Source organism: Drosophila mojavensis, unplaced genomic scaffold (assembly GCF_018153725.1).
Source record: "Drosophila mojavensis isolate 15081-1352.22 unplaced genomic scaffold, ASM1815372v1 contig_80, whole genome shotgun sequence".
NCBI lineage: Eukaryota > Metazoa > Arthropoda > Insecta > Diptera > Drosophilidae > Drosophila > Drosophila mojavensis.
This window is the reverse complement of record NW_025318906.1, coordinates 13,358,201-13,378,036: the sequence shown is the minus strand read 5'-3', so window position 1 is coordinate 13,378,036 and position 19,836 is coordinate 13,358,201. Positions and strand designations below refer to the sequence as shown.

Sequence of the window (19,836 nt, the reverse complement as noted above, 5' to 3'; positions counted from 1 at the left end):
ATCCATAAAATAAATCTTAAAAAAATATATACATATATATATTCATAGTTATAATATTAAATTAATGCAAACAAACAAAAAATAAGAGAATGATAAAAAAATGCAAAACAAAACATACATTTCTGACATTGAATGTTTATATTTAATAATTATTTAAACTTTTCTTTCATAGTCTATAGTCGTTTTTTAAATGCTTAAGCTTAAGATTACTCTCACATAACCTAAAATGAGAACAAAAATTATTATTATATAAACAACGTATTGAACAGAATGAGACACAAAAACAAACAAAACGCAAATGAACTAATCATAATCGCACACAATTTAATAATGTGTTTTTAGTAGATCATTCTCAGCTAAAACAAAAATAAATTGGAAAAAAGTAAACAAAACAATACAAATATAAAAACAAATGCGATACGTGAAACTTGAAATGTGTTTTTATTGTAATTAAAATTGGTTTGAATTTGGAGAATTTCGCGCAATACAGTTGCTGGCGTTGCCACCTGTTAACCTTCTGCATCAACTATTTGCTCGATAGCTGCCAGCTGGCGATCACGATAACCTGTTGCTTTGTCGATTGTCTTGTAGAATGCAACACTGCACCCTTGCAGAATTGCTGATAATTATTATTATTTTTTTATTAAGTTTGTTTTTATAATTTGAACAGTAGTACAAAACATTGCATGGACTTTAAATGGCAGCATACCCGCGTGATGATCAAATGAAATGGTACCACGGCCGCTTAACACGCGAGGCCGCTGACGATTTGCTAAAACAAGGTGCGTACCAGAAAAAAAGACATGTCTATGTGTATGTAGAAGACTCGCCCCAATAGTAAGAAAATTCAATCTTGTTTATTTTATTAATTGTCACAGGTTGCGAGGATGGCACATTTCTGGTGCGGGAGAGTAGCACAGCAGCTGGCGATTTTGTATTGAGTCTGCTCTATCAGGTAAATGACGCACAACAACAGAGCTAAGCTAATATAGGTTTCGCGACTAACAAATACCCTATATGCAAGTCCCTTGCTAAGTACTATATATCAAACATTGATCTAAAATGTATTTAGCCATATTGCTGTATTAAAAAAAGCTTATATTAATTGCTGACGGCTAGACATAAACATTCATACGTAAAAATTTGTCAATATAGCCACTAGTTCTATGTACTGGGTATGACAACAGGTTGTCTTTATGCATGTGAATAATTTATTACACATTTGTTGCAGGGCGAGGTCTGTCACTATCAAATCCGACGTCATGGCGAAGACGCCTTCTTCTCTATCGATGACAAGGGACAAACTAAGATATTGCATGGCTTGGAGACTTTGGTGAAATACTATCAGCAGGAGCCAAATGGACTGATTACGAAGCTGGCGCAACCACTCATTGGCGATCCACCGCCACCTAATACTCGAAGCCAGGGCGTGACAAATCTGCTGCACCGTGCCACCAGCAAGAATGAGAGCAAGGTGGTCATTGAACTACTGAAGTGCGGCAATCGCAACTTCGATGCAAAGAACAAGGATGGCCAGACGGCGTTGCATCTGGCTGCCATCAACTGCAATGAGGGCATACTGAAGTTGCTACTGGATGCGGGCGTCCAAGTGAATAGCTCCGATTCGTTCGGCTGGCAGCCTCTGCATGTAAGTATGGCATTATAATCCCAATACGCCACTAAACTATTGTCTACTCTTGCAGTATGCTTGTCGCAAAAAGGATGCCAGCTTCATACGTACCTTGATTGCCGCAAATGCGAACGTGCAGTGCCGCAACATTGAGAACGGCCATGTGCCGTTACATGAGGCTGCCAAGTATGGCAATCTGGAAGCGGTGCAGGAGCTGCTGGCCGCACATGCTCCACTGCTGCCACGGACCAGCGCTGGCGAGTTTCCTTTCGATTTGGCCAAGGAGGCGGAACAGACGGCAGTCGAGCAATTTCTGCTTAATTACAAGCTGCCGCCAGCTAACACGAGTCGCGAGCTGTGGTATCATGGCACCTTGAAGCGCGACGAGGCAGTGGCCATACTCAAGAACTATGCCCAACAGCATGCGCGTGAGAAGCAGGCTGCCACTGATCAGCCGCTGGACACTTCCGGCTATTTTCTGGTGCGTTACTCTGAATCGCCGGCAGCATCGGGCTATGTCTTAACGTTGCTCGGCGATCAGGTGGTCAAAAACTTTCTCATCTCACAAGCGGATCTCTATCAGAACGGCAACAAGCTGACCTCGAACGGGGTAAGCAATTAGATTTACTATTTAATTAGAATTATCTAATGAATTCTCCATTTGTTTGGCAGTCAAAATACATGTACATAGATGATGGCCCCTATTGGCCCAGCTTGGAGCACTTGGTGGCGCATTATATGCGTTTCTCTTACGGCCTGCCCGTGAGCCTAAAATATCCTGTGCCACCGCAGCCCAAGCCGGAGCTGCCATCGTTTGCTACCATACCACGTCCCAAACACAAGTTACGTGAAAATCCACCAATCAGTCCCCTTCCTAGCAGCTCCAGCAAGCTCCCGCCTGCCTTGACCATAACAAAGAAGAAGCAGAAAGAGAACAGCAGCTCCATGTTCAATACGCTGCGCATCGTAAGCCCTAAGAAGAGTCTCTTCGACATGAACAGTCTGCGCAAGAGCAAAACGAAGAACAAGCGCAGCGATTCGGAGAGCAGCGTCAGCCTGGTGGCTGCAGCCGAGGAACTGCAGGCGGCAGTCCCCATGCTAAAGAATCTCTCCTTCTCAACGGATTTCAGCAATTTCAATGTGGATGCGGGCGATGTGTACAATGTGCCGCGGAACAATACGCCAATCGATCTGCCACCCATTGCCAACAAGACTGAGGACGAGGTGGAGTACTACACCAAGAGCGATGTGGCCATTGAGAGGGAACGTCTCGCTGAACTAACATCCAATGGCTATTTGCCTACCACAGATGTGCACATGCTATTGGACCAGGAGGTCAAACAATTGGATGGCAAACATATGTTACGCTTGGACTCCATGATATCCACTGGCTCCACGGAGAGTGAAATGGCCAGCTATCTGCAGCGCAAGTGCAGCGGAGCCGCAGCTGGAACAATTGGATTAAGCAGTGCGGAACTGGAGGCAGCCAAGCAACGGTTCCTTATAAACCGTGACCAGCTGGAGCTAGAGAGTGAGATCGGTGCTGGCGAATTTGGTTCCGTCTACAAGGGTTGGCTACGACAAGCGAATGGCCATCGTCTGGAGGTGGCAATCAAGACACTGCGCGACGAGGAGCAACAGGCGATCAACAAGCAAGAGTTTCTGCGCGAAGCGTCTGTGATGATGCGACTGGCGCACAAGTGCATTGTGCGTCTAATTGGCATCTCGAAGGGCGAGATGCTGATGATGGTGCAAGAACTGGCACCACTGGGCTCCATGCTGCAGTACATTCTGGATCACAGTACCGAAGTCAAGGTTAACTACGAGCTGAAGCTGTGGGCCTCGCAAATAGCCTGCGGTAAGTGTGTTCCATTTGCTCTCTTTCTCTGTTTACTTATTTCGCATGATTGATTATACTCTTCTAATCTTCCAGGCATGCATTATCTGGAGACGCAGCATTTTGTGCATCGCGATTTGGCCGCCAGGAACATATTGCTGACCTCCAGACAGCAGGCCAAGATCAGCGACTTTGGCATGTCGCGTTCCTTGAGTGCGGGCAGCGATGAATATCATTTCACTCAAGGGGGACGCTGGCCGATCCGCTGGTATGCGCCAGAGAGCTTCAACAATGGCATTTTCTCGCATGCGAGCGATGTTTGGTCCTTTGGTGTCACATTGTGGGAGATGTTTGCTTTGGGCGCACCGCCCTACGGGGACATATCCAATGTGGATGCCATCAAGCTGGTGGACAGCGGACAGCGCTTGCCACAGCCAAAAATCTGTCCGGCGTACATCTATGCGGTAATGCAAAGCTGCTGGAACTATCATCCCAGAGAGCGGCCCACCTTCGCCTATCTAAAGGAGTTCTTCAATCGTGGTCCCGAGTATCAGAATCTTCCAGAGCTGGTCCAATCGGTGCATATCTAGACATCAGCTTTACTCTATATATAATTTCCTTCAAACTGTGCAATTTCTTTTACACCTACTACATGTATTCATCTCTCTAACGTATTATTTTACTCTTCTGCTCGCTTCTTTCCAAACATATCCTGACCGATATACTAAGAGCAGCCTCTATATACATACATGCATCTGTATAACTACTTGTACCATATATAACATATATGTATATTTTTAAATGTATTTTACATATTTGTAAACAATTTGTGTCAAATAGCGAACAAGTGCCTTACATTATATTATAACAATTATCCATTATGCAAATGATTTTTATACATAAATAAGACTTATTGGATTTCGGTTCTTAGCAGCGTCTTCTTCCACAACAGTCCCTTTACATGACCTAATTTAACAGCAAGCTGTAAAGAAACTGTTAAGTAATTCCTTGAATACCCCTTTACATGCTCTAATTTAACAGAAATCTGTACAGAAAGCATTTTGTAAAGCCGGCTGAAAATATGCAATAGTTTTATATTTGTTTCATATAACACATTTATTACAAATCATTCAATACAAAATATATTATATTATATATGTACCTTAAAAGCTACATAAATGAAGCTTATTAAGCTCATCATGTAGATAAAGCAACATTGTAAATTGATTGGATATTGAATATTCGTTCAATTACTTCAGCTATATTAGTTGACGGCCCGAAAGTAATTGCCGTTCTCTTTAAATACATTTGATTTAGAGCATTTATTGCAAATTGATATAAAATGTGTTGAATATTTATAGAAGTTGTTAATGTGCTTACGTGCTATGTTAGTTCAGGTATTTAGATCAGTTATAGATCATAATGTGTATATAAAGCAAAGTTGCAACTATATAATAAAAAGGCCAAAAACAAAGGCATCAAATGTATGGGATTAGCAGATCAAATATCAAATCGAGCCGTTCATCGCCTGCTGCACATTCGAGGTGGAGACCAACTTGAGGGCGTCCATGATGCCGTTCAGGTTCTGCTCATTGTATGCCTGGCCCTGGAGCGGAGTAACCACCGGGACCAGCTGTTCGCTTTGCGGCAACTGAAGAGAGATTTTAGTCATCAGACCCTGCAGGAGAAGGAGAACAATGCCTTAGAAACTTGGAAAGTATTGAAGCAATTGCAGATAATGTCTTACAGCTTCCACTTCGACATTTAGCTTGAGCTTCATGCCACTCTCATTGCCCTTCAGCTCGAGCTCCTTCTCGACAGTAAACTTCGGTGTCTTGCCAATGACCCAATCCCATGAGCTAAAGTTGGCACGCAACTCGTTGATGCCGGGGAACCATTTCTCTGTGGGATTGATCAGCTGAAAGCCACGCTGGTTCATTGTCTGCGTGCTGCCGCCATCCTCCAGGGACGTTGCTGCGGTCCGCAAATACTCATAGCCCACGGCCGAGAGCAGCTGCTGCACATTCACGTTCCGATTCACATCGGCCAGATTGCGTATGGGCGATGGCACCGATGCCGTGGCGCGGCTAATATAATTGACCTTCTCCTTAACCAGCGACTCGCTCAGATGCAACTTGTTGGCCGTGGCCAAAATGGTGCAATGATGATAAGCATTGGGACGACCCAATTTTGCAGCCGTGCCCGAAATCTGAAAAATAATAAAAAATAATTTTGATGACTGCAAATTAATTTCGAATAGATAAGCCTCAAAATTAGTAAAATTGATAGTACGTTGGCAGGCGTAGATTGAACGCCCTTGCAGATTGAGTTTGATAGATTGTTGCTATAGCAACTATAATATATATGATATAAAATATAGTATATATATGAAGTCTATGTAGTCTGTCAATCATACAAAAACAATATACACTTATACAAATATGCAATTTTGGGTCGACTCTGCCTACAAAGGTAATCTAAAGAGCTTCAGCTTATCCTCTTTTAGATAAACTCAAATATAATGCGGAATTTTTAAATTAATATAATAAAAAATAAATATCTAAAATAATTTCTTGTCTTCGTAGAAAAGACAAAGCACAGACCTAAGTTACATACATAATTGAAAAGAAAGAAAGAATTCGATATAGTATATGTATGTATATATGAATTTGGCTACGACTGTCCATACGAAAACGGAGCATACATATGAATATATACATATGTGTGTATATTTGACTTTCTGCAGCAAGGGTAAAGAAGAGCGAAAAAATGCTGAACTTTTCATATTGTATGGAAAATTTGCGAAATATTTTCGTTATCTTCGCCGCGATCAAGCTATTCAAAGCTATTCTAAGCCGGGTTGAACTGCGGGCCAGGACTGGCCAGATGTTTGTTTGTCAATTGAGCTGATAAGAGTGTGAGCTGCGTAGATTTGGCCACATGTCTAACCTTTTTGTTGGCGATAACAATATCATCGCGATCGTTGATCTCCGCCTTGATGGCCCACTCGCGGAACAGCGAGCGCGTCACAATGTTCAGATTGTATTTGCGATCGTAGCGCTCGCGGGGCGTAAAAAACGTGCAGTTGAGGTTACCCGGATCATGGTAGACCGCGCCGCCGCCGCTGTTGCGACGTGCGAGCGTAATGCCGCGTTCCATTAGCCTGGAGACGTTCGCCTCGGTGAAGGGATTCTGATGACGGCCAATGACGACGCATGGCTGATTGGCCCACAGCAGCAAGACATGATGATGGCTAAAGTCAAAGTTCCTATAGAGCCAATCCTCGAGAGCTAGATTCGTGTAAATGTCATTCGATTGGGAGATGAAAACAGATTTCTTGATATCAGCATCGGCCACAGCTGCGACCCTTTTGCCAGTCGACGACGATGTTTTTGTTGCAGTCGTTGGTGTTGGTGTTGTTGTTGTTGTAGTAGTAGTAGATGTAGTAGATGCAGTTGTATTGTTATCTGAGGCGAGCCGCGTGATTTCGGTTGACGTTGCGCCCAGGCGCTGCAGCAAGCGCAGCTGGCTCGAATTACGACGCAGTAATATGCTCATTTTAAATATGTAATTTAACAATCAGCCACAAAACGGGAACAGCTGTTACTTTTCTTCTCTTTTCCTTTGCTGTGCTCGTCTTTTATTATTTTTATTGCACAACTCGATGCAGCGCTGTGTTATTGTTGTTGCCGTCGCTCTTCTTACAAGGAAGCTTATGGGCTCTGTTGCTATGCCGCTCTCACTCGCTCTTGCTCTCTGTCTCTTTTGCAATCAGACAACGGCAATGCACTTGCTTACTATTTGCGTTCGCTGTTACAACAACAAGGTCACCGTCAGTCGCTAATTGATATGTTGTTATTGTAGCTGTTTTTTTTTTTCGCTGTTTTAACTGCCGCTGTTCTGCTTCTTCTTTTTGTTAGGTTAAATTGAATTTTAAAGTCTATATGTTGTCTATGGCTAGGTGTGTGCGTATTAATTATTATCTGTAGCGTTTCTATTTTAGCTTATTTTTTCTTTGTTGCTTTTTTTTTGTCGCTCAGCACGCTGTTTTTTCGAATTCCTTCTTTTGGTTTATTGCTTTTTATTATATATATATTTTTTTCTTGATTTTGGCCGTTTGTTATTTTGAACTTTAGAGCGCGCTGGCTGGGACCTGGGTATCTGCTGCCACAGAGCTAGCGGAGATGAGGTATTCGTGCAGGGCGGGCGTCTGGTGAAGCCACTTCCAGGTTTGATGCAATCCGCAGACACGCTTACGAAGACCCAAACAGTCCTTGTTGTTGCACCAGTTCACTTGCATACTACGCTTTACACCCATCCAAGAATGAACGGTCTAAACAGTCGACAGGAATTTAGGCCAACCTCTGGCCAATCAATGAACACGCACTTCTGCTACGCAATAAGCCCAACAATATACAAAAGTTATAGCAAATCGGTGGATACCGCCTTGAAAATTGAAAAAATTTTCCACTCGAATGTTTGTACTATGCGGGGGATGAAGCGAACGAACGCGGTGTAACACAAAACAAACACTGACACAAAGACTGTTCAGGCAACGGTAAATGTTGTACGCAGCAGTCACGTCTGATTCTCATTGGCGCAAGATAAGCACTGACAAACCTATTGGAATGGCAATTTCGAGCACCAGGCACAACAGCTGTCTAGCTAACAGATATGCTCCACACTTAACAGAAAGCTTTTCACAATGGTCTTGTAACATTGTACAATTTAAATATCAATACTAACGTTGAATTTGGCAACACATTTGGAAATTCTTGTAATTTAATTAACTTTACCAAAATTTATACAAAACATATGATGGCTAGGTTTGCTTGTGAATGTCAAAACAGCTGTCAAGCATACAAGCAATACATTACGATGTGTTTACAAGGCTTTACTATTACAATTTATTTTAAGCAGCGCTTCGAGAACCATTTCAGTTGGGTATTCCGCCATTGTTGATGTACTCTGCCTCCAAGGGATCGATCGGCTTGCGGGCGAAGCGCGCAGGCAATTCCCAATCCTCAATTGCTGGTCCTCCAGAAGTCTGTAGGATTTTTAATGAAATATTAGGAACCAAATCTAGAACTCTCTATGCATATCGTGCATCGCCTTATGTAGTTAATGGGCTACATAGTTAACCTTTTTGGCTCCGGAATCCTTTGAACTTGCCTGTTGACTTGCCGCTGGTTTGTTGGTCAAAGCTGAACCTCCCTTCCGAAATTGGATGAGAGGCACACGTTTTGTCAGCTGGACTATATTTAAACGCACCATTTTTAAAATACAATTATTTAAAATCGGTTTTGTTTAATAGACAGTAATATGCCGAGCGAGAGTTACGTCAAAACAGCTGACTGTAAATCCTAAAGCAAAGTTGCCACACCGTTTTATAGTAGAACCATTCACACCGAGCGATAACAAGCGAACGAAACATTGCCACTCACAGGTCTGCAGCGCAGAAAAACAAATTTTTGTTTGTTATTTGATAATTGTGGAAAAAGTTGTGAGAAAATTATCTTCAAGCTGGCCAGCGCAATGAACGTCGCAGCCGGCGGCACCAGCGCAGCTGCAGGCAGCGCCTCAAACAACAATGCACTGCCCATGGCTCAGCTAGCCGATGGGTGGTTAGAGCTAGAATCAGATCCGGGTCTCTTTACGCTGCTCTTAGAAGATTTTGGCTGTAAGTAAATTCAATTGACAGGCTCAGTATACTATATATACTTATTGCAGGTCACGACGTACAAGTCGAAGAGGTATATGACTTACAAAAGCCTATAGAAAGTCCATACGGCTTCATTTTTCTTTTTCGCTGGATCGAAGAGCGTCGCGCACGCCGAAAAATTGTAGAGACAACAGCCGAGATATTTGTCAAGGATGAGGAAGCCATCTCAAGCATCTTCTTTGCCCAGCAGGTGGTGCCCAATAGTTGTGCTACCCATGCTTTGCTCTCTGTGCTGCTCAACTGCAACGAAAACAATCTGCAGCTGGGCGAAACGTTGAGTCGCCTCAAGGCTCACACTAAGGGCATGAGCCCGGAGAACAAGGGTTTGGCCATTGGCAATACACCAGAATTGGCATGCGCCCACAACTCGCATGCCATGCCCCAAGCGCGTCGTCGTCTGGAACGTACAGGTGCTGGTGTGGCCAGTTGTCGATTTACAGGGGAAGCATTTCATTTTGTTAGCTTTGTGCCCATCAATGGGCAGCTGTTCGAGCTGGATGGTCTGAAGCCGTATCCAATGAATCATGGCTGCTGGGAGGAGCATGAGGATTGGACAGACAAGTTCCGTCGCGTAATGGCTGACCGTTTGGGCATCGCGACTGGTGAGCAAGACATTCGCTTTAATCTGATGGCCGTTGTGCCCGATCGTCGCATCGCCATCACCCATAAGCTAAAGATGTTACGCACCAATCAAGCCATTGTGTCGGGCACGCTGCAGAAGCTGCTCAAAGCGGATGAGCAGGGCGACGATCAGCAGCGTCCGGATACGCCCAATACGCTGCTAGAGCCGAGTGCCTTTACAGCACGCGACCTGCAATCACTGCTCAAGAACCTTGATACGGAAATCGCGATCAATGAGCAGCATTTAGCTGATGAGAACGATCGGCGGCAAATGTTCAAAGTGGACGCCAGTCGTCGCACCCACAACTATGACAAATTCATCTGCACTTTTCTCTCCATGCTGGCACACCAGGGCGTGCTCGGCGAGCTAGTCAGCCAGCATTTGCTGCCCACCAAGAAGATAAGTGGACAGAGCGCCGCGAATCGACTCAGCAAACAGAGCAGCGCCGCCACAGCTAATACGGCAAATAGCGCTGCGAATGCCACAGCAGGAAAATCCCAGCCGCAACAACAGCAGCAACAGCAACAACAGCAGCCACAATCGCAAGCGGCGAAGAATGGAAAGTCACCTGGAAAGACACCGGGTCGTAGACGAAAGGGTCGAAATAAGTGCAGAAAGCGCAAGTGATTCGCATTAGGATAAACTAATCTAAACTATATATATATGTTATATATAAATTTTATATATTCACTAAAAATTGTCTAAACTAGAACTTTTATATATTTAGTGAAATCTTTCATGGTTCCATTAAAATTCTTCCACGAGGAAGATGTCCTAGTTGTGAAGTAAGGCAGAATAGCATATTACTTCTAATGCAGCTATCAAAATTTTTATCGACTTATTACTATTTAATTTGCGTCACTAGAAATGTAACTAATGTTAGTAAGTTGATAAATAAAATCTCAACTTCTTTCTTCGACTCAATTGTTTTCTTTTTTTTCTTCGGTTGTAATAAATAATTAAATAAATTGCCAATAATGACATGTTCATCAAAATTAAAAACATATCTTTAAGAAGTTGTATATGACTATACACCTAATTTATTTAATTAGCTAAAATTGGTTATTATTTACATCTAAATTTCCGATTGCTGTATTTTTGGTTTCTGTTTTATTTGATCTTTTTTTCTTTTTTAATAATAAAAAAACATTTTTTGTTCATGTATTTAAATGTTTCAAGTACGAAAATGTACGAGTGTGTGTATGTGTGACATATGTGTATGTATATATATATATTTCTATATATCTATATGGTAATTATATAACAGAAAAAAGAACCATTTCCATATGCTTCGGCGCAAACTTAAATTATGTAAATATTTGTTGTTCAACAAAACAAAAACAATGCACTCTAGCTATAGATATATATTTAATAATATATATATAATGTATAGTTTTTTATGTTTTCATGTGTATTATGTTTTTATAAACTATGAAAATAAGGCAAATGTTTAACAAAAGTTTTGTTTTTATAAAGCTGGTGATGATTAGGAGGATGTAGTGTTTCATGTTCTTTTTTTCTTTTTGATAGACTAAAGCTAAAATGTTTTTCAAGCCTTTTATCTGCTAAGGATATGGCCGTACATGGTTTATATATATGTATAGTTAAATTTAACTTTTCATATGTGAGCAGTACAAGAGCAGCCTTTAGAAAACAATCATACAGAATTACGCTTTATTTTATTATGTTCTTAACTTTTTATACTACTTTTTTCTCCCTCCTTTAGTTTTTGTTTTCTTTTGTATATCTTTGTAGGATTATCCATTTAGGTTCTTTTTTGGAAGTAAAAACACTTTGTTGTTGCGAATTTTGCTCAGTCCACGAAATAAAATGAAATATTGAGAAACTAACATGCTGGACAACAGAGTTGACAATTTTGTGACTTCTATGTTGAATGTGTATGTGTTTTTTTTTCTTTTTTTGTTCTTTTGTTTTTCATTTATGTAAATTGTGAATGCTCGTTGTGTACATTCATATCTGTTGCTTTTTATCTGTCTGCATTCAACTTGAAACCGTCGTGGTCGAATCCTCGCTTCCATTTGTAAGCTGCGTGGCTGTGGCTCCTTCCACTTCTGAACCTTCCTTAGGCTGTTCAGTGTCATTGTAGTTGATAGCAGCCACAAAGGTTTTGAGAGCAGCGGTTACCTCATTGTCGTCGTTTGGGCCACTCTCGTCGCTCGTCTTCAAATGCTTTTCGATCTGGCTACGCACCTTTACAATATCCTTTTGACTGCACATTGAGAGGGAGATCAATATAAATATTAAGCATATTAAATAATATGAATTATATGCAATCAATTGCCCACCTGATGTGCACAAAGAGTATACCATTGATTGTGTTCAGCATTTCCAGTACAGAGCCCATTGAGGGCGGCGTTATGTGTATGGGTGGCAGGTCGCTTGTCAGCTTGCCATTGGAGTAGATGTCGTTCATCTTGCGCTGCAGGGCAACAGCCTCGTGTGTCAATAGACGCAGGCACTCGGCCGACTCACGTGTCTTGTCGTGCTTCTCGCCAAGCTATAAAAATGAAAAGCCGGAGAGAGTTAGTCAAACTGACCATTGCATCAACGCAATGCATCACATTAATTGGCTTGCCTGTGACTTGTAAATGGAGTAGGTCTCCTTTTCGTTGTTCAATGCTGAGCGAAAATCGCCCATGCAGGATTGAATACGCGCCATCAGATGATAGCTGACGGCCACGTGCATTGCTTTGTTGCCGAAGTACTTCAGATTCAGCTTCAGAGCATGCTCAATGAAACGCAATGAGAGCTCATATTCGCCCAGCGCGTGCAGGATCAAACTTATGTTGCTCTGTGCAGAGAGAGAAATAAACAAAGTTAAAGATAAACTGCGGTGCCTGCTAAGTTCGCCCACTCACATCGATGAGCGCCACCTCGGGATGATCCTCGCCGCAAACCAGAACCAGCAGATAGCGTGCGCGATACAGCAGCTTCAGCGACATGCCCACATGTCCATTGGCGAAGGAGTAGAGCGACAAATGTGTCTGCAGAGAGAAAAGAAACATGCATTTAACATATATACATATCTCATTATATAGCTAATCTGTCTTACGTATTCCAGTATAGTTGATGGGTGATCAATGCCATTGACGCGCTCGCTCATGATGACTGCGCGCTGTTGTATGGCCAACGCATCCTGAGCATCGCCAAGCAGGTAACTCAGCCGTGCCAGCATACGCAGACAGGAGCCATTCTCCTGATGCATAGCTCCGAAAACGTTGTTCAGCAAATTGAGCGCCTCGCTAATCAATTCGTAGCCCTCCTTGAGCAAACCCTGTTGGATCTTGGCTTGTCCCGTTGTATAGAAATTATAAGCATCTGTGGCCCTTGGACTGATGTGCTTGACCACCGGGAACACATTGACAATATCGTCGTCGCCAAAGGTGGGCTTGTGCTTCGACTCGAAGTTGTATTCACGCAACAACACCTGGATGCCCACCTTCAAGCAGAAGGCGCGCAACAAGCTGATGCGCAACAGGCCATACTTGGCACAAGCGCTCTCAATGGAATCGCAGTCCAGCTCCCAGTTCCAATAGCTTTTAATCTCCTTGCGTATCTGCTGCCACAAGGAACGTGGTGTGACCAGCGTCCAGTCGTAGTTGCTGTTGCCGCTGGTCGATGCAGTGTTGGCTGCAGAATTGGCCGATCCATTGGCTGCTGTGGAGCTGTGGCCATTTTGTGTGGCGGCTGCAGCCGATGTTGATTGGGGCTTGCCCGATTTGTTTGATTTGTTGTGTTTGTTGTGCTTGCCGCCGTTGTTGCGCGACTGTTTCTTGTGTACCTCCTCGCTGCTGACGGCGGGATTCACCGGCCCAGTGGTCAACAGGCAATTAAGGAAATGGCTAATCGCCGCCGAGAGATGCAGTGGCTCGGTGCTCTGCATATAGGTGTAGTAGATGTGCTTTGTGGCACGCACAATCAGCTCGAGAATGGCGATGCGATGCAAGTAGTCCATGCGCGGCATTTGGCTGAGCATCTTGATCACCTTGCCCAGGTAGCGCACGTTGATGCCATGACTGTGCAGGGATTCAGTGAGACTCTGTCCATCGATGGGCGGTGAGGAGTGTGCCATATGCTCCTTGATGAAGGCGGGGATTTGCTTGAGTACTAGAAATTCGGCTGCATCCTGCACGAGACGCTTCTGCTTAGCCAGAGATTGAGCGCCACTCTCGGGGCTATCGACGTGACGTATGCCTGGCGAGAAGACATCCGGATTGAAGCGGAAATCAAACTCCTTCTCCTTCAGAGAGCCCACAGCGGCGCATGCGCGCTTTACAACCTCTGCAGCTTGCACCTCATTCGAGACGGCCACATTTGATTGAGCCTCACGAATGGCATTGACCATGGCCTCGGCGCTCTTCGTCTCAGTGGGACTGGGTTTGGATTCCTTCTGCTCGTCTTCCTTATCCTTTTCCTTCTCCTTCTCCTTTTCTGGCTGCTCAGCACTGCTCTTTTCCGCTTGCTCCTTCTCTGGTTCCTCTTGTTTTTCAGTTATGGAAGGCAGCTCCTTCTCAGCCTGCTTTTTGGCATTCAGCTGCTGCAGATGCACTGCAGCAATGCGAATGAACGTCACATAACGATCCTCAATGAATGCCTCAAGCAGCTCTTGGCGCAGACAGCAAAGCTTATGGCGATGCTCAATGGGAAAGCCCATATCCGTGAGCTCCTTGCTCAACTGCACATCCTGCAGCTTCAGGAAGTTAACATCTGGTGGGAACGTACGCAATAGATCGAGAATATAGTGACGGCCATCGTTGCCAATGATTCCCTTGCATTCGACAGAGGAGCACAGCTCCACTGGCTCATCACGTTCATTCAGAACCGAATGAGGCAAGATCTTCAAGTGTTTACCCGCGAGGCGCAACAGCTCCAAGTACTTGGGATGACTGAGCACCGTTTTACCGAAGTCAATCGAGCCGTAGACAACCGACTGCTCCTGCTCACGCTCCAGTATACCAGGTATAATGGATTGGGCGGTCACACGATAACCACGATAGTCAATAACAACTGTGCCCAGGGTATACAGACCCTCGATATCCACAGCATTATATACACGCACGCCATGCAGATCATATCGAGGCGCTACAAAAGCAGCATGATCACCGCCCAGCTCCTTGTAATGGTCGCGCACATCGAATCCCAGCGAAAAAAATATGTTATTCCAGATGAACATTTGCATTTTGGGATCCTCGCCGGGATTAATGGCCAATACATTGCCATCAATGACAGCCATTGCTCCACGTGTCGCAGCCGTCACAAAATCTCCGTGAACCTTAAAGATTGCACGCTCGCGCAGCAAGCGTTCTGGCAGTGTCTTGCGTGGCAGTTCCCGGGTCGTCTGCAGCTCCTCGTTCCAGTCGCGCGTCTGACCGGGTATATGCTCCTCGTACCTGAAGTAAAAGATTTATTGAATATCACAGCATTGACTAGCTTTTTGAGACTTACCCCAGTTTGGAGCTAAAGGCATCTTCGGCACGTATGGCATCAACAGTGTGCTCCAATTGGGGCGCTGACCACTGATACACCTGATAGGGCGTCGCCACACGCTCAAAGGCGTGCCGCATCGTTCGTCGCTTCTGTATAGTTTGAAAGGCGCGACGGAACGACGGCGAAATGTGCGACAATAGATCGATGAGTGAATGACTCAAATGGCTAGGATTATCCGGTTTCGGATTGAAGCATTCGTCTGTGGATTGATTAATATAAAAGCCCTTGGAACAGGCAGAGATGTGAAAGCGTTTATCCTCCATGGTGACCACATACAGATACATCAGATCGCCATGCAGCTTACGTGGCCCAGGTGGTGGATTCCATGCCGATGTGGTCAACACTTTGAGCGCCTGCGGGCCCTTTGCATTCTTAATATTAGGATGCAGTGGCAATAGCGGCGGCTCACGAACACCGGGTATCACATAATCGGGTGGTGTGCAGTCGACAGAGTCGGGACGTGTTCGTTTCTTGTCCAGGAGATCGCCTTGTGTGATGGTAATTAAATATGTTAGCGAGGTGCAATCGATGCCGTTGTATGCATCGGCCGGATCTAAATTTTTCAGCAGATCTCGCACATGGCGTACATGGATTCGTGCTTCGCGCATTGTGTACGGCTCTTCAACAACGCGTATGGTGGAGCCCTGCTCCAGCCCTTCAATGGTTTTTAATTCAGCAAAATTATCCAACGTTACATTGTCCAATTGCAGGGAGAAACAAGTTCTGTGGCATGTCTCTTCCCGATCCATTAGCAGCTGATGAATCTCCTGTACCAGCTCCATGCTCGACAGCTGCACGGACAGCACATCTGCGCCGGGGCTGCTGATGTTGACAGTTATACCAACATCATGCAAAGCATCAAGATCAACATCTTCGCCAGATGCAGCAGCTTCGCCCTCGGTAGCAGCTCCACCATCACCTGATGAGCCGACCTCTGCTGCTGCTTCGGTGGCTCCAGCTGCGGCTGTTGCTCCCTCTTCTTCAACTTTCTTATCCAGCACATTTGCATTGGCATCGGCGGCATCTCCATTGACTGATGCTTTCTCGGCGTGCCCATTGCTGAGAGCAGCGCCAGCTGCTGATACATCTTGCTGAGGTGGGCTTTTGTTACGATTTTTCTTGCCTGCATTTGAGAAAACAAAAAAAACGAATTATTATTCAAATCGTGGTCAAGGGTGGAATCTAATGAGCAAATGTTCTATATTATCTATGAGGGTTTCTCACAAATAGTTCATGAACTAGTTACATTTAGCAGCCTATTGTTCAATGTTTTATAAAGAGTATTACTGGAATAAATAACAAAGATTGCAATATATACTCAAATTCCGATTGCATGTCGAACTGGTTCTGACAGCGATTAGGGTTTCGGCTCTCAATCCCATAAGATGACGAAATAGATAGGTGTGATGTGCAATTATATATTAATCGAGATATTTTAATTAATCCAGTTAAGTTCAGAAATTTGCTAATCCCAATAACCTGACCTCACCTACATTTTGGCTCATTTGTTACATAACAGTGCTCAGCGAGCATTTACTTTTGCCATTCACTGTAGCCGGCTGCATGCACATACACATGGCGACTTACGCACACACACACAATCAAGCACACATGTTTCGTTCGCTGTAAAACAAAACAAGAGAAAAGCAAACAAACCGAGTCACAGCAAACGCTGATAAGACTGAGTTGCAAGAATGCAGCCGCTAAATTTAACTCAAATCTCAAGTGAATAATCGGACATCTTTTTTTTCACAGAGCCATGTTAATTTCTACAGCACAGTTACAAATTACAGCGAAACCTAATTTCATAAACAAATCTAGTAGATTAAGTGCTGATATCCAACCAGAGACAGAGAGAGAGAGAGAGAGAGAGAAACTTATGCTTGGGATCATTTTGTTGTAGGTGTAGTATATTGAAGAAGAAGAAAAACATGATTTACATAATTACCAAGGCGATATATTGTTTATGTGAGTGTATGTGCGTGCGGCTTTTGTTTGTTTGTTGCATGCGAAAGTGAGTGCGTTTTGCAAGCACGTGGTAATTGTAGGTTAAAGATTCACTTAACTCGACGCCGCAGGGGGTTAATGAACATAGGAGCAACGACACATAAACATGTGAATGTATGTGCGCGTTGCCATGCTTCAAGAAAACGCATGAGCACTTATACTCACACGCACCGCATTGTACACAGTACGTAACTCCCACTTATACAAATGCAATTGAAACGCACGCGGTGGAGGCAACGTCAATAGCGCCCAGCAATAAACGAGCAGGCCGCATTTAAAGCATTATAGAAAAATACATTACGTAACGTAAAAATGTTATGTGATGGACTATTCGTTCTCGAAAATATCGCATTTAACAGTTAACATTGCCATTTACTGGTTTTATTAGCACATATAAAAACGGAAATGCAAGAAGGGGTATGGCTAGAGAGTGGGGGGGTCGGTTGCTTTGATCGAAAATATCATAGTTAACGCACCTTTCTTCTTCGTAGCGGCGCTGCTGCCATTGACCAAGTTCTTTTCGCCGGCTGCGGGTACATTATTGTTGTTGCTGTTGCTGTTGCTCTTGTTCTCCTTGGCTTTGGCCTTGCCAGGGGCACCACCGTCGCCAGTCGCAGCCGCCGCCGCATTTTTTGCATCAATCTCGAGCGCCATGCTGCGTATGTTTCTGTTTTAGCGTACAAAAACCCAAATCCAAATTCTAATTCTATTACACGTTCACGCTGCCGTGTTACACAACTCAACGCTGCTCTGGCGACTGCTGATTGCTTGCTTGCTTGCTCTTGCCTTCTGCTTTATGCCCTGCTCTGCTCACTGCGCTCAAACCGATTGCGCGTATGTGATTTTGATTTATAACTAGAATATCTAATATAAACGAGGATTTATTGTCCGGGTAAATGTTTGTAAACATATGACAATTATATCTTTGGCTACGTTAGCGTTAACACACAACACTGAACTACTATTTTAGTAATTCTATTCGTAAATTAACGCGTTGTTTTTCAGCTGGAATCCGCCAGTGTGACCGAAGCAAACTACTGATATAATAGATTTATTTAACGATAATAAAAAACGGTATTTTTGGTATTCTCAATGACCAGTCACCATTGAACGTCAACACGCGAATAGTAAAAAGAAAAAACTTAATGACGTTTGTCAACAAACATGTCGCTGATTAAAAATTTAGTTAAAGAGTCAGAAGAAAACAGACCTCGAAAAAAGAAAAAGAATGGGGACTCCGAAGACAGCGACAATGATGAAAAACCCAAACCAGTGGGGCCGTATATTAAAAGTGCTACAGATCTACAAAGATTGAAGCTGGAAAAATTAATGAAAAATCCAGTACGTTTTATCAATATTTTAGTGTAAACAATAACTTATTGAACATATTTTGACAGGAAAAGCCAGTTATTATACCAGAACAGCGGCGAGAACGTGACTACATGTCGTCAGTTCCCACCTTTGTGCGCAATGTGATGGGCAGCAGCGCTGGCGCCGGTTCTGGTGAATTCCACGTCTATCGTCATCTGCGACGCAAAGAATATGCCCGTCAGAAGAACATACAGAACCAAAGTCTGAGAGAGGCTGCCGACATGGCCTATCAACAAAAATTAGATAGTAACAGGCAAGCAGCTGAAGAGCGTACTGCAAAAAAGCGTGCCAAACGGCTTAAGAAGAAGCAACGTGCAAAACGACCCCGCGAACAAAAACCAAACGAAGAGAAGAAATTGGATGCTGAGTCGAGTGGAAGTGCATCTGAAGACGACGCGGAGGTAAAAACTGAAGCGGATACAGAGAGCAAAGTCAAGGAGGAAGCAAACACAGCAACAGCGTCAGCGGAAGCTACAAACTCTAATGAAGAAAGGGAAATAGTTGTTGATGCACATGCTGATGCTGGCAACCAAGGAAAAGATAACACATCTGATGCGGATGCTGAGTCTTCCAAGGCAGACATTTGACGTATTTTAAAACATTCTATTTTATTAACTTTCTGTACCCATATTAAAGAATATAGCTAATGGTTATTAAGTGAAACAAATTTATGGATTTATTTGTTATGTATATTTATATATATATATATTTATATATATTAACCAGTTTGTGCAGCGATATAATTGCCATTATAATTATAATTGGCTGTATCGATTGCATCTTGTGTGGCTTATCAATATAACAGGCCGTCGTTTAAAGCAGCTTTGGTGATGAGAGAAGCGTTTTTTGCATATAATTTTTTGTTTAAATTGTGATTCCCATAGCTTATGCTAGAAAAGATAGGTGCGAGAGTGCTCTGTATATTTATATATCGATTATAAGTTGTAATCGAATGTGCTCGACTAAATTATACCCCGTACCCAGTGTATCCGAACATTTGGGCGCTGTATTAAGTAGAAATTATATGACATTGGGTACTGGGCATTAAAAATGTCTTTAATTATTGATTTTTGTCGTTTGTGTTTCTCTGAAGAAGCAAATTTATTGTTTACAATTTGTATTTTTTTTTCCTTCTATTT

At 43.4% G+C, this 19,836-nt stretch overlaps 7 protein-coding genes across 8 annotated transcripts; 3 read left to right on the top strand and 4 right to left on the bottom strand.

Annotated features, from left to right (window-relative positions):
- The first annotated feature begins 572 nt into the window (after positions 1-572).
- On the top strand, positions 573-4,348 carry LOC6579757 (tyrosine-protein kinase Shark). The gene is made up of 6 exons (XM_002005603.4): positions 573-782; positions 879-955; positions 1,232-1,648; positions 1,704-2,240; positions 2,303-3,488; positions 3,564-4,348. Exons 1-6 carry the CDS (start codon positions 698-700, stop codon positions 4,055-4,057), a joined length of 2,796 nt encoding a protein of 931 aa, XP_002005639.1. The 5' UTR covers positions 573-697; the 3' UTR covers positions 4,058-4,348.
- A 422-nt stretch (positions 4,349-4,770) lies between these two features.
- On the bottom strand, positions 4,771-7,496 carry LOC6579756 (lipoyltransferase 1, mitochondrial). Its single transcript, XM_002005602.4, has 3 exons — positions 6,417-7,496; positions 5,215-5,676; positions 4,771-5,145 (listed from the first exon to the last, which is right to left on the bottom strand). Exons 1-3 carry the CDS (start codon positions 7,023-7,025, stop codon positions 4,975-4,977), a joined length of 1,242 nt encoding a protein of 413 aa, XP_002005638.1. The 5' UTR covers positions 7,026-7,496; the 3' UTR covers positions 4,771-4,974.
- Positions 7,413-8,087, bottom strand: LOC26528213. The gene has a single exon (XM_015163859.3). The coding sequence runs from the start codon at positions 7,783-7,785 to the stop codon at positions 7,600-7,602; it is 186 nt and encodes a 61-aa protein (XP_015019345.1). The 5' UTR covers positions 7,786-8,087; the 3' UTR covers positions 7,413-7,599.
- A 132-nt stretch (positions 8,088-8,219) lies between these two features.
- On the bottom strand, positions 8,220-8,840 carry LOC116803652. 2 transcript variants are annotated; one of them, XM_015163858.3, is made up of 2 exons: positions 8,610-8,840; positions 8,220-8,514 (listed from the first exon to the last, which is right to left on the bottom strand). In XM_015163858.3, the coding sequence occupies exons 1-2, from the start codon at positions 8,739-8,741 to the stop codon at positions 8,404-8,406; spliced, it is 243 nt and encodes an 80-aa protein (XP_015019344.1). In that variant the 5' UTR covers positions 8,742-8,840; the 3' UTR covers positions 8,220-8,403. The 2 variants fall into 2 exon arrangements, with proteins under 2 accessions (XP_015019344.1, XP_015019343.1); XM_015163857.3 differs by having other exon boundaries at positions 8,640-8,839.
- Positions 8,841-8,876: 36 nt separating this feature from the next.
- On the top strand, positions 8,877-10,735 carry LOC6579754 (ubiquitin carboxyl-terminal hydrolase calypso). Its single transcript, XM_002005600.4, has 2 exons — positions 8,877-9,147; positions 9,198-10,735. The coding sequence occupies exons 1-2, from the start codon at positions 9,003-9,005 to the stop codon at positions 10,436-10,438; spliced, it is 1,386 nt and encodes a 461-aa protein (XP_002005636.1). The 5' UTR covers positions 8,877-9,002; the 3' UTR covers positions 10,439-10,735.
- A 721-nt stretch (positions 10,736-11,456) lies between these two features.
- Positions 11,457-18,345, bottom strand: LOC6579753 (protein clueless). The gene is made up of 7 exons (XM_002005599.4): positions 17,803-18,345; positions 15,278-16,442; positions 12,885-15,222; positions 12,691-12,816; positions 12,408-12,623; positions 12,118-12,329; positions 11,457-12,041 (listed from the first exon to the last, which is right to left on the bottom strand). The coding sequence occupies exons 1-7, from the start codon at positions 17,978-17,980 to the stop codon at positions 11,813-11,815; spliced, it is 4,464 nt and encodes a 1,487-aa protein (XP_002005635.1). The 5' UTR covers positions 17,981-18,345; the 3' UTR covers positions 11,457-11,812.
- Positions 18,346-18,404: 59 nt separating this feature from the next.
- On the top strand, positions 18,405-19,364 carry LOC6579752 (PRKR-interacting protein 1 homolog). The gene is made up of 2 exons (XM_002005598.4): positions 18,405-18,667; positions 18,724-19,364. Exons 1-2 carry the CDS (start codon positions 18,491-18,493, stop codon positions 19,282-19,284), a joined length of 738 nt encoding a protein of 245 aa, XP_002005634.1. The 5' UTR covers positions 18,405-18,490; the 3' UTR covers positions 19,285-19,364.
- Positions 19,365-19,836: the final 472 nt, after the last annotated feature.

Coding starts and splice junctions, on each gene's coding strand:
- LOC6579757 (XM_002005603.4), top strand. CDS start 698: ATGGCAGCATACCCGCGTGATGATCAAATGAAATGGTACCACGGCCGC. Junction 1,649..1,703: donor TCGGCTGGCAGCCTCTGCAT/GTAAGTATGGCA, acceptor CTACTCTTGCAG/TATGCTTGTCGCAAAAAGGA. Junction 2,241..2,302: donor ACAAGCTGACCTCGAACGGG/GTAAGCAATTAG, acceptor TTTGTTTGGCAG/TCAAAATACATGTACATAGA.
- LOC6579756 (XM_002005602.4), bottom strand. CDS start 7,025: ATGAGCATATTACTGCGTCGTAATTCGAGCCAGCTGCGCTTGCTGCAG. Junction 5,677..6,416: donor TTGTTATCGCCAACAAAAAG/GTTAGACATGTG, acceptor ATTATTTTTCAG/ATTTCGGGCACGGCTGCAAA. Junction 5,146..5,214: donor TAAATGTCGAAGTGGAAGCT/GTAAGACATTAT, acceptor CTTCTCCTGCAG/GGTCTGATGACTAAAATCTC.
- LOC26528213 (XM_015163859.3), bottom strand. CDS start 7,785: ATGGGTGTAAAGCGTAGTATGCAAGTGAACTGGTGCAACAACAAGGAC.
- LOC116803652 (XM_015163858.3), bottom strand. CDS start 8,741: ATGGTGCGTTTAAATATAGTCCAGCTGACAAAACGTGTGCCTCTCATC. Junction 8,515..8,609: donor AGGATTCCGGAGCCAAAAAG/GTTAACTATGTA, acceptor AAAATCCTACAG/ACTTCTGGAGGACCAGCAAT.
- LOC6579754 (XM_002005600.4), top strand. CDS start 9,003: ATGAACGTCGCAGCCGGCGGCACCAGCGCAGCTGCAGGCAGCGCCTCA. Junction 9,148..9,197: donor GCTCTTAGAAGATTTTGGCT/GTAAGTAAATTC, acceptor TACTTATTGCAG/GTCACGACGTACAAGTCGAA.
- LOC6579753 (XM_002005599.4), bottom strand. CDS start 17,980: ATGGCGCTCGAGATTGATGCAAAAAATGCGGCGGCGGCTGCGACTGGC. Junction 12,817..12,884: donor CATCAACTATACTGGAATAC/GTAAGACAGATT, acceptor TTCTCTCTGCAG/ACACATTTGTCGCTCTACTC. Junction 12,330..12,407: donor ACTCCATTTACAAGTCACAG/GCAAGCCAATTA, acceptor TCATTTTTATAG/CTTGGCGAGAAGCACGACAA.
- LOC6579752 (XM_002005598.4), top strand. CDS start 18,491: ATGTCGCTGATTAAAAATTTAGTTAAAGAGTCAGAAGAAAACAGACCT. Junction 18,668..18,723: donor AAAAATTAATGAAAAATCCA/GTACGTTTTATC, acceptor ATATTTTGACAG/GAAAAGCCAGTTATTATACC.